The following is a 14,532-nucleotide window of genomic DNA, read 5'->3' as shown; positions in this document are numbered from 1 at the left end:
TGGTTTTTACCGTTTGGGTTCACCTAAGCTTCGGAGGAGGCTCGGGGGCGGCGTGTGAGGGGAGGAATGGCTTCTGTCTCTCAGGGGCCTCACGTTGCACTTGTCCCTTCCGTCTCATAACGCCTAGTAGGCACATGCTGAGGAGTCTAGCCTAAATCAGTGAGGAAATCTTCTGACATCCGATGCGCAATCTAGGAAAGCAGAGGGAGGTAAGAGATAAGCTGGAGTGCCGACCTAAACAGAGGCTTACAGGCTGCTGAGGGAGACTAAAATAGAATGAGAAGTGGTTGGATAAAGGACACCGTCTGCTATTTCGGACTGTGGCTTGGACAGTCCTTTGGCAAATTCCTGTTTGGACTTGTTTAGTGTAGGGCCTTTGTCAAGAGCCTTCCCCCCCCCGCCCCCCATCAGGAGACCGATCTTTAGACTTGGGTTGGATGTTGAGAAGTTAAATACCTCTGTGTGGACACTCCCTCAATGCTGCAATCTGTGGCACTAAGTTAGGATTTTCTTTGCGCTTGGCAAGATGTGACAGTTAAAGAATTCAAGCGATAACAAATGTAGTAACAAAAGATAATTCTTTCTCTTTGCTTCTTAACTCAGTGACCAGCAGAGGCCCTTGCTGCACGTCAGGTGGTCCAGAGAAGCTCTCAGCTTCCTTTCCTGGACGGCCTGATAATTATCAGGCGCAGAGGGTAGAGTAGTTAGTTCGGCGTTCCCTTTAGTGTCATATTGCTGATGGTGAACTTGGCGTTGTCACGTATTACCTGTGTGTCTCGCTCAGTTCTCTCAGAAGTGGAACATGTTTTCTGATGCCTGTTCATGGCAACGCATTTTGGCTGGTGACTAAACAGCTCAGTGCCAATTTCAGAAGACGCGGCTCTTTCCTTCTGTCGGATCCTCGGTAGGCTACCGCGGTGATAAGATCTGAACAGTAGAGAGGGTCTGCGCCGCAACTTCACAACGTGCCGGGGGTGCTCATCGGAAAGGTAGGAGCTGTTTGAATGCCACAGGCAGAGATTAGGCAGAGCTCCAGGCTCTGGCTTCCTGGCAAATGCTTTCACCAGTGGTCCTGACATCTAGCTAGCCCCCACCCAGTCTCTGTTTTCTTTCCGCCTTTCCCCTTTTTTTTTTTTTCATCCCATGCTGGGGCTGTCTGTTTGTTTCATGACTCTTGCTCCAGAGCGCCGTCAGCTCCGAGGGAGTGTGATGAGAGAGGCTGCTGCTGCAGCAGGGAGCGACAGCAGTGGCTTGAAGAGTAGATATATCTTGAAGGGTGAGTAAGAGCTCCTTGTGGCTGTGCTGCCTCCTGCGTGAGGCCCAGCTAATAAGCCGGAAAGAATTTATTAGCGTGCCCTGCTCCAAGTATTGCTGGTTGGGAACTGCTGTTCTAACCAGCAAGCTGTTACAGAAAACCCTTTCCCTTCTTCTCCAGCTGTGTTGTTAATTGAGGAGCTGTGGCTGCTGTGTTTTGAGAAGCTGGAGGACAATGCCAGCAGATTGTGGCTGTAGGTCAGGGCTCGCACAGTAAATAGGGAGAGCGGCAGCTCAGCACACCGCGTTGCAGCTGGAGGTGGAGAGGGTGTTTGTCATTCAGATGACAGGTAGGAACCCTGAACCTGTGGTGCACGCCGTGAAACGAATGTCATCTATCACAGCACCTCGTTCTTCAAGGGTGCTGGTAATTGATTGGAACGACTTGGGTATGAATAAATACTCTGCGATGCTCTTACTTGGCTTACTCTTAAGTTTTTGGGGAGTGGTTGTATCGCCCAGCTGGTAGTGGAAAGGAGCTTACAAAAACTTTTGGGTGCGCAGGATTGTTTTTGGTGTGAAGCAGCCCTGCCAGAAAGCTGGTTTAGTTTGTTTCCTTGAGATAATATTTGAAGAAACCCTTACCAACCTTGTCTCGCTGCTTAGCACTCCCTTTTGTGTGGCTAATTTCTAAGGGGCCAAGCACAATAGTACCTCCTGACTCAGGTTTAAATTTGTGGAAGAGTTGGGTAGTTGAGAAAAAAAGGTTTAAATCCAAATGAGGGGGGGAAAAAAACCCCAAGAAGCAAATGCCGGACTTGCCTGTGTGGGTCATTCTTGCTTTTAATTGCTGGCATAATGGACAGTAATGAGGGAAAGGCTGGACATAGCTAGGGTTGATGAGGGTATGCCAAATTATTCTGCGGTCTGAAAGTTCTTGAAACTTGCACCTGTAAAAATCACGTTCTGTCTTCACCTGCCCAGTTACGACATCATTTTGGCAGCTAATCAGTCTTGTATTCTTCATGCAGTTAATCAAGATGTCATCTCAAGACAACGTGAGAGCACTTGTTTCCCATTCTGCTGGTCTTTAAAATGAAATCTAGCCAAAATCACGCAGGCATTTAAAGGATAATAGAAGGACAAACAATTACGATCACTGCTGGAGCTTGTAGACACGAGAAATCTTCCAGTGTGTTGGGGAAATGTGCGTCGGATGTCTTGCATTTCCTACTACTACGCTTAACATCATGGTCTTAGACTCTCTTTATGGCAGAAGGTTGTTAAAACCTTTTTCCACTCGCATTAAATAGGCAGTGAAAATCTATAGAGTTCTGCCTTGGATTGTGTCTGCGCTTCATCGGAGGTGCCATGGCAGCTTTCTGTGCTGGTGCTAGCTTTCCAATTGTTAACTTGGGTACTGATAGCAGGGCTGTGCTGGCTGGATCGAACTGCCTTTGAACTTGCACAGGTTGTAACCTGTGTTTTGGACAGCTAAAGGCAGGCTAAAAGGCCAAGAATTTGGTTTCATTTAATAGGAAGCGCTCCTGAGTTTGGACGCGGAAATCTCTGAATACTTGTGTTTTGAAGTTCAGGTCAGGTCAGCAAATGAATTCTGGTGCAGGTGAGGGAGTTGAGAGCCATCCTACTTAATCCCAGGGAAAAAGGTTTTTCACCAAGGTAATAAAATGGGATATGAAAGAAGGCAAGTAAAAGGCTGTCTCTTAAATTAAACACAGGCAAGCCACCATCCATAACAGTCTCTCTCGTTGTAGCTTCTTTTTTATATCTTTGTTCTTTGGATGTGTGAGAAGGGTTACAGTCTCGTTGCTGTGAGCAGCTTGAGAGCTTTGTGTTGTGAAGTGGTGGGAGGAGAAGGGTTCTAATCGCTAATGGGGACTTGCATTTCTTGTACGGTTATTGAATGGTAATTGTAAACCGATTCTTCAAACCTAGCAGCAGGAGCCAGCTGATGCTGTAGGGAGTATCGCTGTTACTGGCACGTACCTATGATGCTTCTGCCCCCCGAGATCATTTCCCCTAAGAATAATTTTAGGAGAATGAGTTAGCAAGCTCTTCTGCACTAATTGGTGAAATTAGTACGAGTGATGGAGCCAAGTAGCATCCTGGACGCTGTTCAAACCATGAAATTCAGAGTGTTGTGTTGAGTCGTGGCCAGGAATGTTTCATCTCTCCAGCGATGACAGTCATCCCAGGGGATGCTGGCCCAGGTACCTCTAGGAGCACGTGTGCGCCTTGACAGTCCCTGTCGCGCTTGAGGCTCCAGGGTGTCCTCTGTGGCCTTGTTGCTGAAGGGCAGGACAGCTCCGTCCCTCCGGCTTCCATCTCATTTGGGGAGAATCTAGCTGGTTCTTGTTCAGGCCAAGCTCCTTGAGATTTCAATAGCCTCGGCACACTTGTTGACGTAGTAGTTGTCAACTCAGTAGCTGTCGCGGCTGACGGAATGACCGTTCAGTTGAGTTTTGATCAGAAACTCCCTGGCTGGCTTCTCTGATTGCTGAAGTAAGAGCCTCTACGGGTCAAACTGAGCTCGTGGTGCAGTAAATGAATCTTCCTGGAGGAGTTGAGTTTCCGTGCTCTCTAAGGATCTTGTATGCTAAGCAGGTGCTTGGGGTCTTTGGTTTTCTCTAGAGAAAGCACAGCGCTGAAAAGCTGCCTCCTGGTTGGATCGTAATCCCCTCACCCATGGAATTGGCCTACACAGTTACCGTAGACACATCTGAACAGCCTAATAGTTGATGTGGATTTGATTGTTAAGTCTCTCTCAGAGGGATCAGTCTCCTGGTGATCCCGACGGTAGTCTCGGAGCCCGTGTAGCATCTCAGGTTTCGGAGCAGCACGTTAATGGGTTGTGTTCAAGCCCTGAGACCGCTCGGTTTCCTCTTGCGAGGACAACACAGTAAATTACTGGGACGTGCATTCTCCAGCCTCCTTCCACGCGGATTGAGGACTGGACAGCAGACCAGCTTGTGTTCCAGTGTACAAAGGTGATCCACAGAATCTAAAACTGGGAAAGAGAGGGGAGTTGAGATGATGAGCAAGCACACAGCCAACAAACAGTCTACTCTTCGAAGTAATATTGAGCACCGACATGGTGACTGTTGTGCTTAATGGAGGTTTATTTAATAAAAATACCTAAAAGCTGCTTCTTTTTATTCTCACCTGGATATGGTTTTCATCCAAAACAACTGGGACACACGCTTAGGAAGCTGGTAACATTAGTCACCATTTTCTAAAACAAAGGTAGCTAAAATATGACTTGAAGTGATAGTTATTTAATAGCCTTCTTAAGCAAATTATGATAATGCAGGGCAGCTTACTTGCATCGGAGTTTTTCATCCTTGTTTTGTAATGGTGCTTCTGTTACTTGAAGTCAGTTGACTTTAGTGTTACCTCTGCACGGTGAAACGTGCAAGCAGAGTGCACTAGTTGCCACTTTTCTGGGGTGTTTTTAATGATGCTTAAGATTTTAAAGGTCTTGTTCTGCATTAGAAAGTCACATGAGGGCAAACTTCTGCAGCCAGCCGAGCTTAGCTCCCAACCCTGATTTGAACCAGCTTTGCAGCATTAGAACAACAGACTTCATCTATTCACGTGTGTGTATGTTTGTCTACACAGTAAGCTAAAATAGGCTGCGCAGTAACAGCTGGTAGGCAGCTTAAGAAGCTGCTGCTCTTCAGCTGCTACCTCGTCCTTTCTCATGAGGGGAAACTTCTAGATTCTCCTACTACCGAAATTTCAGGACTCGGGCTGGCCCACCTGCCCAGGATGCATGTAACGTGAGTATGTTTGCCCTATTACTGCGCAAAAGGAGCTCTTCGCCGTTGCCTGCGCTGTGTTCTCAGGATGGGTGCATGGGTTTTCTGGGCAGATCAGAGAGGTGGAGGGCGATGATGTGGTTGAGACACTGGTAAGTATGTACGGTATCTGTACAGTGTCCTGCACCTTTTCCCCGGGGGCTTGAAGTGAGTGTATTCCTTTTTATACATCTGGGAAGGGAGCAGTGTGCGTGATACGAAAAGGCAGAAAATACCTCGCACCTTTCGTGGTTAAGTTAGCTCCGGCTTACAACGAAACCCTGTCTGCTGCTTTGTGCAAGGCAACACGCTGAGCCGCTGTTTTGTGTCTGTGTTTTATATTTGTGTCTCCCAGAGGGCAGAAGCTCTCAAAAGGTGCTATAGGTGCTTTTAAAGATACTTGAACAGGATTTGAGTACTACTGTTGCGCTCAAAGCCGCAACACGTTCAGCAGTTTCCAGTCGGTTTAGAGCTGCAAGGAAGACCCCGCGTCATCGAGTCCATGTGCAGGACGTGTCTTTGAGGATCAGGGTCTCCTCCCTCGGGTTACGTTCCGTGCAAGGGGCAAGCTGGATGCTGTCCAAGCCCTTGACTGCTTGGGTTTTAGTTATTCTTTCCAAATACGCGCTTTCCCTGAAAGAGGCGAGGCAGCTAACGTTTGAATGTGAACCCAGGCGTCCGCCGGGAGCCCACTGAGGGTGTGCTGGGTAAGCAGCTTCTTCCTGGTAGCAGCAGGTGGGAGCTACATCATCCTGAGCTAAGGGACTTGGCGAGGAATAGCCGAATCGTCGCCTGCTGGTGACTGTTCAGCGCTGGTCATCTTTCATCCCTTTTGTCCAAATGGGACCGAGCCTGTCTGTAGGTGTTCTCCGTGCCTCAGATGTGCCTGGAGCGCTGATCTGCATCAGTTGATGAGCTGGAGGCAGCAAAACAAACATGATACTTGATAACGATAATAAGGTAATGCAGATAGGCCACATTACGTGGCTGTAATTAGCAGAGGAACTGCTGGGTGTAGAGGAAGAGATGACTAAATTCAGGGGTGCCATCCCTCCAGCTGTGGTCATTTTGTTGCCAGCTGGGTACGGCCAGGGAAGCTGGTTGTGGCTCCGTATGTTTAAATTGCCTCTGACTTTGCTTTTCCAGTTGTATGCGACCCGCCTTTAGAAGTTGTTAAACTGTTGTGCTTGGAAGAGGATTGGAAATCCGGCAGGGCAAAAAGTGCCCTGGGCGAGAGAAGCGCCTCTTGCATATGCAGTGATGTTCTGTGCCAGGTTAGTGTTAGTAAAGTGAAGCTTAGGAATAGTTGTTTTCCTCGGCAGCTTAAGCGAGAAGAAGAAATCTGCCCCTCTGGAAGGGAAATGGATTTGTTAGTGCCCACGTGTTCTGGGAATGTGCAGAGAAGGTTCCCTTTCCTGACACACGGCTCCAGTCGTCTCGTACTCACCCCTATGCAATCTGAAAGTGCGGCACCTCTGGAGAGCTGGGGCAGCCCCGTCAACCCCCGGCACTGGCGCTCGCGTTGGTTATTGTTTGGCAGAGTAACGCAGCTCGGCTCATCTGCTGCCGTCGTGGTCGCCCGGCGTTTCTGCCAGATGAGCCGCTTTGTCATGTGCAGCCTTTCTTAACATAATCTCTGCTCAGCGATCGCACGATGAGCTGGCTTTGCTGATACGGAACGAACACGCTGTTTGTAGTGCTGTTTCCGTGGCGCGGACCCGCTGCTGCGAAATCCTGGGTTTGGGAGCGCACGTGAAGTTTACGGGTGTCCGGCGACGGGGGGGAAGCCTGAGGGATCCCAGAGGAGGAAGGCAGTGAGGAGTAGCTGTCAGTGCTGGCAGAAGAGTTGTTCCAGCCTGCTGCTGTGTTGCCAGCGAAGGTGGCAAAGCGAGTGGTTCCACATGGCTGCGTGGGTTTGAGAGCAATCCGTTGGCAGCTGAGATGGTACTCAGACTAAAATGTGGCAGGAGGGAATCTGTGTGTAAGCGCATCGTTGCAAGTCGGATGACTTCTATCAGAAGTCTAGGAGGTCATAGTTTTCCTACTATTGTGAGTGTCAAATAATAATCTAGCTTTATGTGTGCTTTTGCAAATCAAGCTGTTGAAAAAAACCGGCGTAGTTGCCTGAGTGGCATGCACTATCTCCTCTGGTGTTTCTACCCTTACGGCAGACGGCAAGAGTATTGACTAATCTCTGTTAATATGAGTTTCGCGCTGAACACTTGCTGGCAGGACGTGGGATGGCCTGCAATACTGAGGGGACAGCTGTGGTTCTTGAGGTAAAAGTTTCTAGGTATTGTGAAACTGAATAGCACTTGGCTTTGGCAGTCAGAGTGCTGAGCGCTGCCGTAGTTTCCATAGCTGAGATGAACAGCCCTGAGCGGCGTTGAACATGTAGATGGAGAAATCTGTCAAAATCTGTATGTTAAAAAAAAAAATAAATCAGTTGTGCTTAAGAAGATGACGTCTGCCCATGATGCTAATGAAGCTTACTGGAATAGTGCTTGGTCTTGTCTGCACTTGAGAAACGTTTGGAAGAAGCACAGGATTCACGGGTGAACCCCAACGGTGGTGGAAGTCGTATATCCAGGGCGAGTCTTGGAGTTCGCACTGCTTCATTTCAGGGGAGGCTGGCAATTAACTTGTTTAGTTACTTCTTTGAATTTGTTTGTCAGTGCTTGTGGAACAATAAGATCTTAATGACCTGGCCTCACAGTAGCAAACCTGCTTGTCTTTGTCCACAGGGATTTGTGAAATGCACTTTGTCTTTGCTTACCCCACAAGGCTGTTTTTCCAGTGGTCAGCTTGAGCTGCTGGAGTGAAATGGGGTTTCCAGTGCGAATGCAGCGGGATAACATCTGCACCTGCTTATGGAGGAGCTTCCTAACGTTTTGTCCTGAATGTGTTTTTCTTGCTAGGCTAAAGAAATTCTTACGAAAGAATCAAATGTGCAAGAGGTACGTTGCCCCGTCACCGTCTGTGGGGATGTCCACGGTCAATTCCACGACCTTATGGAACTCTTTAGAATTGGTGGGAAATCGCCGGACACGAATTACCTGTTCATGGGAGACTACGTGGACAGAGGCTATTACTCGGTGGAAACGGTGACTCTTCTAGTAGCGTTGAAGGTATGGTTTGACGGCTTTTCTACAGCAGCCTTGGGCAAAACCCCGCTTTCGGGGAGTTTTGAAGGAATTGCCTCTCCCATTGACGCTGCCGTTGGCTTGAGCTAGACGGATGTAAATTGAGATGCGTTAATGGACACGTGCTGTTCTGTAACAAAGCTGAATGCTTGACTGCTGTTTGAAATACTCTGTTTCTTTCCGTATTGATGGTACAATTCTTGTGTTAAAGAAGAGTTTTCTTTGTCAATAGGTGCGTTACCCAGAACGCATTACAATACTGAGGGGCAATCACGAAAGCAGACAAATTACACAAGTGTATGGCTTTTATGACGAATGTCTGCGGAAGTATGGCAACGCCAACGTCTGGAAGTATTTCACAGACCTGTTTGATTACCTTCCGCTTACAGCTCTAGTAGATGGCCAGGTAAGCCTTGAATAAGGAAAACGCTCCATTTCATAGAGTTACGCGGACTGTATTGTCTGACCTGTACATGATCAGTCTCAAACAAGCTCCCTTAACTCGTGGTCTGAATTTTTTTTTAAAGCCCATGGACTTACTGTAGGTTTGGGGAAGAACGTAGTGAGGTGTTAATACAAGTTGATGGTGCGGGAAGGCTTTTGGTTCTGCTGCCGAAGGAATGGCAGGGTGTTGCATGTATGGTTCATTTTAAATGACTGCTCAACAAGTGGGGAGCCCCTCGTGACGCATCAGATGCGAGCCGAGTTGTGGCCGGGAGGCAAGATGTTCTTAAAACGGAAGGCCTGGTCTCTTTGCTGTTGCTCTGATCTCTGTACGCAAGGTGCAGCCTTTTAATTTTGTTTCCTTCTGCGGGAATTAAATTTGGTTGCTCTGCTGCGAGGGCGAGATGGCCGTAATTGTCAAAGAATGATAACGGAGCTAAAACCAGCTACGTCTGAGATCAGTCTTCCCATGACAATATGCACTGAACGGATTGCTCTTTTTTTCCGGAACAGATATTCTGTCTCCACGGTGGCCTCTCTCCATCCATAGATACACTGGATCATATCAGGGCTCTGGACCGCCTGCAGGAAGTTCCACACGAGGTAACAGGAAAGGAAATGCATCATAAACTTAGATATCTGTTGGTGGAAAATGCAAATGTAGCCTCACATTGAAATCCATTTAAGCAGCGGGACACGTGGTTACACAGCAGATTATTGCCTTTCTAAGAGCTAGAGCAGATGAACATGCATTTGGGCAAAACACACACAAGTCAATATGCTTTGATTACAGCACTTTACAAAAGGAGAGCTAAGGGGGTTTTCACAGCTGTTTTGCACAGAATCACGGGATTTTTTGACTGTCACGCTGACTCAAAGGGTAGTATTTGGCAGGGGAAGGTGTTTACTACCTTCAGCCTCATCACAGACTTGCTTGTGAACGCGCAGCCACCACGTGAAGCCATGTTGTGTCACCATCCTTCCTCCCCAGCCACTCCTTTCTTCTGTGGTGTTTCGCCTTGTTCATCGTTTTCTGGGGGCCTGAGATCAGGACTGAAGAAACCACCTTCTGGGCTCCCAGGGTGGCAAATGGCTCTTCTGTGTTGGAGCGATTGGGGCTTACAAATGTTCCCCGAATTAAAATGAACTGCTTGTCTTACACTGTCTTTGGTATAACAGCAAGAACAATGCAGCAAGGTCTGCCCAAGCCTTCCAAAAACCTGAAATAAGCTGTGTAAGTTACTCCCAGAATCGGGGGGAGGAGGCTACCTGGTGGGACATCTACCTGTAGTTAGGTGTAATGATTGTATTGTTGCTCTGGGGTTTTCCCAGTCCTCTGCTGCGTATCTGCGTGCTGAAATCTAGCTGTCCTGAGGACCTCCGCGTGTAGTCAGTGCGATCCCTACCGCAGAGCTCAGATCGGGGGGCGGGAAACAGCAGCAGGCTTGGATAAATTCTGGAGTGTCCTTACTGCCCCTTAGTAGCCCAGCAAGGAAAGCCGCTGAGCTTCATTTGTGACTATTAGAAGATGTACACCAGGATATTTTTGAGTATGTCAAGTCCAGCAGTCGACTGTTTAGGAGAGGAAATTAAATGATTAATTCCCTGCCAGAAGGGCTGCTGAAGGCTTAACATCAGCCTCTGGAACGGTTAGTTCACAGCCTCCTACAGGTCGTTTCCCTTTCTTTAATTTATTGCAACTTGGCTGGCACCGGTGAACCCTCTGTGTATCCTTGGACGTGCATACCTTCTCACGTGGCCTTTTTTATTACACCGTGAGAGTCAGGAGTAGTAAGGCTGTGGATCTGCTCTCCGTGTCTTCGTAGCTCTGACTAGTTGAAGTGAAATATGGTAAACGGTGTGAGTGGAGGAGGAGGTGGGAACGGTTCTCTGGTTACATCGACGCCTTTCTCGGTCAGCTGTGTACGTATTCATTTCTTTGGGAAGGATGCTGGCTGATGCAGTGAGTAACTAGCCGATATTAGGTGTGTTCAATAAACTCATGTGCCTTGCGCAGAGGACGGCATGCTGGCAGTCTTTTTACTGTAAATAAAATGTATTTTAAAAGTGGCTTTTTATAACGGGCTTGCTAGCGATCTAACGAAGAGCAAACGCTTCATCTTTTTCAAGGGTCCTATGTGCGATCTGTTATGGTCGGATCCGGATGATCGTGGCGGCTGGGGTATATCTCCACGTGGTGCTGGCTACACGTTTGGGCAAGATATTTCTGAAACCTTTAACCATGCCAATGGTCTCACACTGGTCTCCCGTGCTCACCAACTTGTCATGGAGGTAGGGCAAGCACTCTGCTAGACGGGGCTTACAAAACACAGGTGTGAGTTCTTGTCTTCTCTGTGAAACCTTCCGCTGATGGGTTTGCTGACACCTAAATGTTAAGCAGGTAAATACCAAAGAGGGACTTCAGTCATGTGAAAACAAGAAGCAACATAAAATGATGTGCTTTGACCTGCGATGTAAATAAGGGGATGTTCTGCCCTTCCCCCCCAAGTAAATTGCCAAAGGGACCCTGTCACACCCCATTTGTGGAAGTAATAATCTCCTTACGTGCTGACCGCTCTACTTAGACTGCTGCTGCATTAAACAGGCTGTCCTGTAATACTCGGCAGTCAAACGTGACAGGGATTAAGCCGTAATTTTGGCTGTTGATGGGCTATTCTTGTGTGTCGTGCTGGAAAAAGGCCAGGTGGGTCAATGGAGCGGATGGGTTTTTAAAATCTAGTTCAAGTAGGTCCCTTAAGTAGCACTGTGTGTCAGAAGTCGCTTGCATCCAGCCAGCAAATTCTCGTTTGTGGTGGATGAAAGCCCAAGGCATGCCTAAAAATCTCGAGGTTTCTTGGGGTACAATCCATAATTTGAGTACAAAATGGATAAACGCACGGGTGAGGAATGGCCGATCTCTCCGTAGAGCGGGTGGAAGCTGTTTTTGCTAGGCAACTAGCAACTCTACCGCTTGTTCTTGCGGTAGAGTGCCACTTTTAAATTGAAATGAAGTCAGTTGGAAACGCTTACGAGAAGCCTGCAGTTTCACAAATGCCTTGGATCGTTTCAGGCCTTTAGAGGAACTTCAGACGGGCTGCAGTTTCAGGTTTAACAGAGACTTTTTTTTTTCCCCCTCTCTCTTTTTCCGGCAGGGTTATAATTGGTGCCACGACCGAAATGTGGTCACCATTTTCAGTGCGCCCAATTACTGTTATCGTTGTGGGAACCAGGCTGCTATCATGGAACTAGATGACACTTTAAAATACTCCTTGTGAGTAACCCGGCTCGGGCTGTTCTCTCTTCCTAACCGTTCTGTATTGTGAGAAATGTCTGATCCTTTCCAAAGGGGTTCTTTTGTGAAAAGCCAGCTCAAACGGCTGTGAAATTAACGTCGTGTGCTCTACCTGCAAGAAAATCTAAAAATAAGAGTGAGTTAAGCTCTTAAAAGCTTCTCTCGGGTACTGCATTATCTCCTCTTCCTGGCTCTCTGGAGAGTTGTAGCTTCTGCATTTTCTGAATCCCTCTACTGCCCAAGCTTGGTGCAGAGAGTAAAGACAGATGGATTTATGCATTAATTGTTATTTTTGGTAGCAGTAGGCTTTGTAAAGATGGGGGAGAGTGTCCGAATTCTGCGTTCAGCTGAGCCGGAGTGAAAGTAGCGATGGGCTGCTGAAGTGCTGCCTGCTGGGCGGTGGTCACTCCGTCAGCAGCGTTTTGGCCAGCTGATGAGTTTGAACTCCCACGGATGCTTATTTTGGGACCCGGAACGTTTTATGTGGAAGTAGCTGGGATGAATAAAGCAGTAGCAGCAGGAGAGCAAGTCTGGTATTTATTGCGGCGTTGGGAAATACCTTGTGGCGGAGGGAAAATGATCCCTTTTTCTTTCCCGCAGCCTCCAGTTTGACCCAGCGCCTCGTCGTGGAGAGCCTCATGTTACCCGTCGTACCCCAGACTACTTCCTATAAACCTCTCCTAACCTTTGTAGAAGGAAGTACACCTGGCATTTTAAAGAGCAACAATATTTACACGTTTCTGTAAGAAATCGGGGTTCGTCTCAACTTAAAATCCCCATCATGGACCAAAATGTGCCATACAGAGGACGAAGAGCGTTGAGCACAACTTGAGACTGAATTCCTTTCAACACTATATATATATATATCTCCTGTACCCATCAGCCCAACAGTCAGTTTGCCTGCTGTATTTGTAGTCGTTGTTTTTCTTCTGGACTGTTCAGAGAGGAAGAAGTAACTCGAATAACACTCCCATCTCCTTTGATGCTTCTTTGTAAATTTTTAGTTCTAGTGTTTAACTGGCATGAGTTAGAGGTTATTTTCGAGGGAAATGCGCGCTAACTTCTTCCCCCACCACTCTTTTTTTTTTTTTTTTTTTTTTATTTTATTGAAAGACCGACCGACTTAACTGGAGAAAGGAAGCAATTCCTGCTTGGGAGTACGTTGTCATAACACGGATAAAAGCGTTCCCTTTCGAGCTCGATTCCTGCTCCGAATTGATCCTGCCTTTTTTTTTTTCTTTTTTTTTTGCAGACCAGTTTCAGTTTTTCATTTAACTGTTTGTCATCCTGGACAACCTTCTCAATGTGTCACAGTTCAGTTTGTTTTGGGATCTCCCCTTTTTCCCTTGTGTGTTTTTTCTCCTTTCATTTCAAGTTTCAATTGACAGACACTTCAAAGGCCAACACAAGGAAAACTGTTGAAGTAATTATTGACTGCTGTGTTTTGCTTCCACCCAAATCAATTGCTAATTGCCCAGAATTGTGACACAACATATTCCAAGAAGCCAGGCACAATTGAACTTGCCTGTTGGCATTTAAACTCTGATTGTACAGATTGAGCAAATACTTGGGCTTGTTGAAGGAATTTGTCCTGATACAATTGGAGGAATCTTCCAGGCTTTGCCTCCACCTTTGGTGGGTAGGATCCTGCGGCTTTGGAGAAATGTTTTCTGTTACGCATAAAAGGAAGTCTGATGGCTTTTGGCTGCCTTTAACTTGCAATAAGGGTGGAAAATGATGGTCTTCTAGAACATTTTGGATTGTACTGCAGAGAGGACTTTGAATTTGTTTATTCCCGACTGAAAATATGCAGAGTGTTTGACTGAGTCACATAAATAAGAGAGAAAAGCTCTAAATGCCACCAGTATTACTCAGATGCTGTTTTCAGGCCGATAAAGGGATGCTGACGGGTCCCGGGTCCGCGCAGCCCAACCGCTAACTCGGTTAGCGCCGGAAGGCTGCAAAGCAGAACTTGGCGGGCACGGCGAGCCGGCAACGAGCAGGAAAAACAAAACTTGTTCCTCGAACAAGCCGGGGACAGGTTACGAGTTTCATCCTTGGAGCGCGTTCCCCTGAAAGAACGGCCGTGCTGGGACCAGAAGCGCAGGAAAGGGGAGGGCAAACGCCCTTCTCCTAGCAAACCTCTTTTTTAAATTACCGAGGGGGAAAAAAAAAACCCAAACCCAACCGTGTGTTTGAAGACGGCGCACCTTCCGTATTCTCCTTCAAGGAAGTGAAGGAAAACGGGCACACCGCAAGACCTTGAGGCACCGAAGGCGGTTACAGCCCTCTTTTGCCAGAAACCCATAATCCTGCCTTTGTTTTCCTGGGCAGCGAGGTTGGGATTCGGTACCGGCCTGACGTGGGATGCTCTCCAGGGCGGCGGCGCCTTTGAAAAACTAAGCCTTAACGCTGAGACTCGCTCTTATTTCCCCCTAGGTCAACGTTGGGTGCGTGCCAAAGAAGGTAAGTGGGCTTTCGCCGCCGGCTCCGGCGGTGCCTTGGCCGCGGGTTGGGTCTGGCGTGGGGGCCCGCCGAATCGCGGGGGGGGGCCGGCGCGGGGGGTGGGAGGTAGCAAGGG

The 14,532-nt window shown here is 47.8% G+C and overlaps 2 protein-coding genes across 2 annotated transcripts in view; both read left to right on the top strand.

Annotated features, from left to right (window-relative positions):
- The window catches only part of PPP2CB (protein phosphatase 2, catalytic subunit, beta isozyme), a 15,730-nt gene extending 2,578 nt beyond the window's left edge, over window positions 1-13,152 (top strand). The window contains exons 2-8 of the mRNA XM_009319878.1: window positions 5,121-5,185; window positions 7,991-8,200; window positions 8,448-8,621; window positions 9,173-9,262; window positions 10,790-10,951; window positions 11,812-11,930; window positions 12,552-13,152. Coding sequence (XP_009318153.1) covers window positions 5,121-5,185; window positions 7,991-8,200; window positions 8,448-8,621; window positions 9,173-9,262; window positions 10,790-10,951; window positions 11,812-11,930; window positions 12,552-12,624 — 893 coding nt within the window. The 3' untranslated portion in view covers window positions 12,625-13,152. The remainder of the gene's footprint in view (window positions 1-5,120; window positions 5,186-7,990; window positions 8,201-8,447; window positions 8,622-9,172; window positions 9,263-10,789; window positions 10,952-11,811; window positions 11,931-12,551) is intronic.
- Window positions 12,733-14,532, top strand: part of GSR (glutathione reductase) — a 5,617-nt gene continuing 3,817 nt past the window's right edge. The window contains 2 exon segments of the mRNA XM_009319877.1: window positions 12,733-12,744; window positions 14,391-14,417. Of these exon segments, the coding sequence (XP_009318152.1) occupies window positions 12,733-12,744; window positions 14,391-14,417 (39 nt within the window).

Source organism: Pygoscelis adeliae, unplaced genomic scaffold (assembly GCF_000699105.1).
Source record: "Pygoscelis adeliae isolate BGI_AS28 unplaced genomic scaffold, ASM69910v1 Scaffold293, whole genome shotgun sequence".
Classification (NCBI taxonomy): Eukaryota; Metazoa; Chordata; class Aves; order Sphenisciformes; family Spheniscidae; genus Pygoscelis; species Pygoscelis adeliae.
This window is presented reverse-complemented; position numbering and strand designations above follow the sequence as displayed.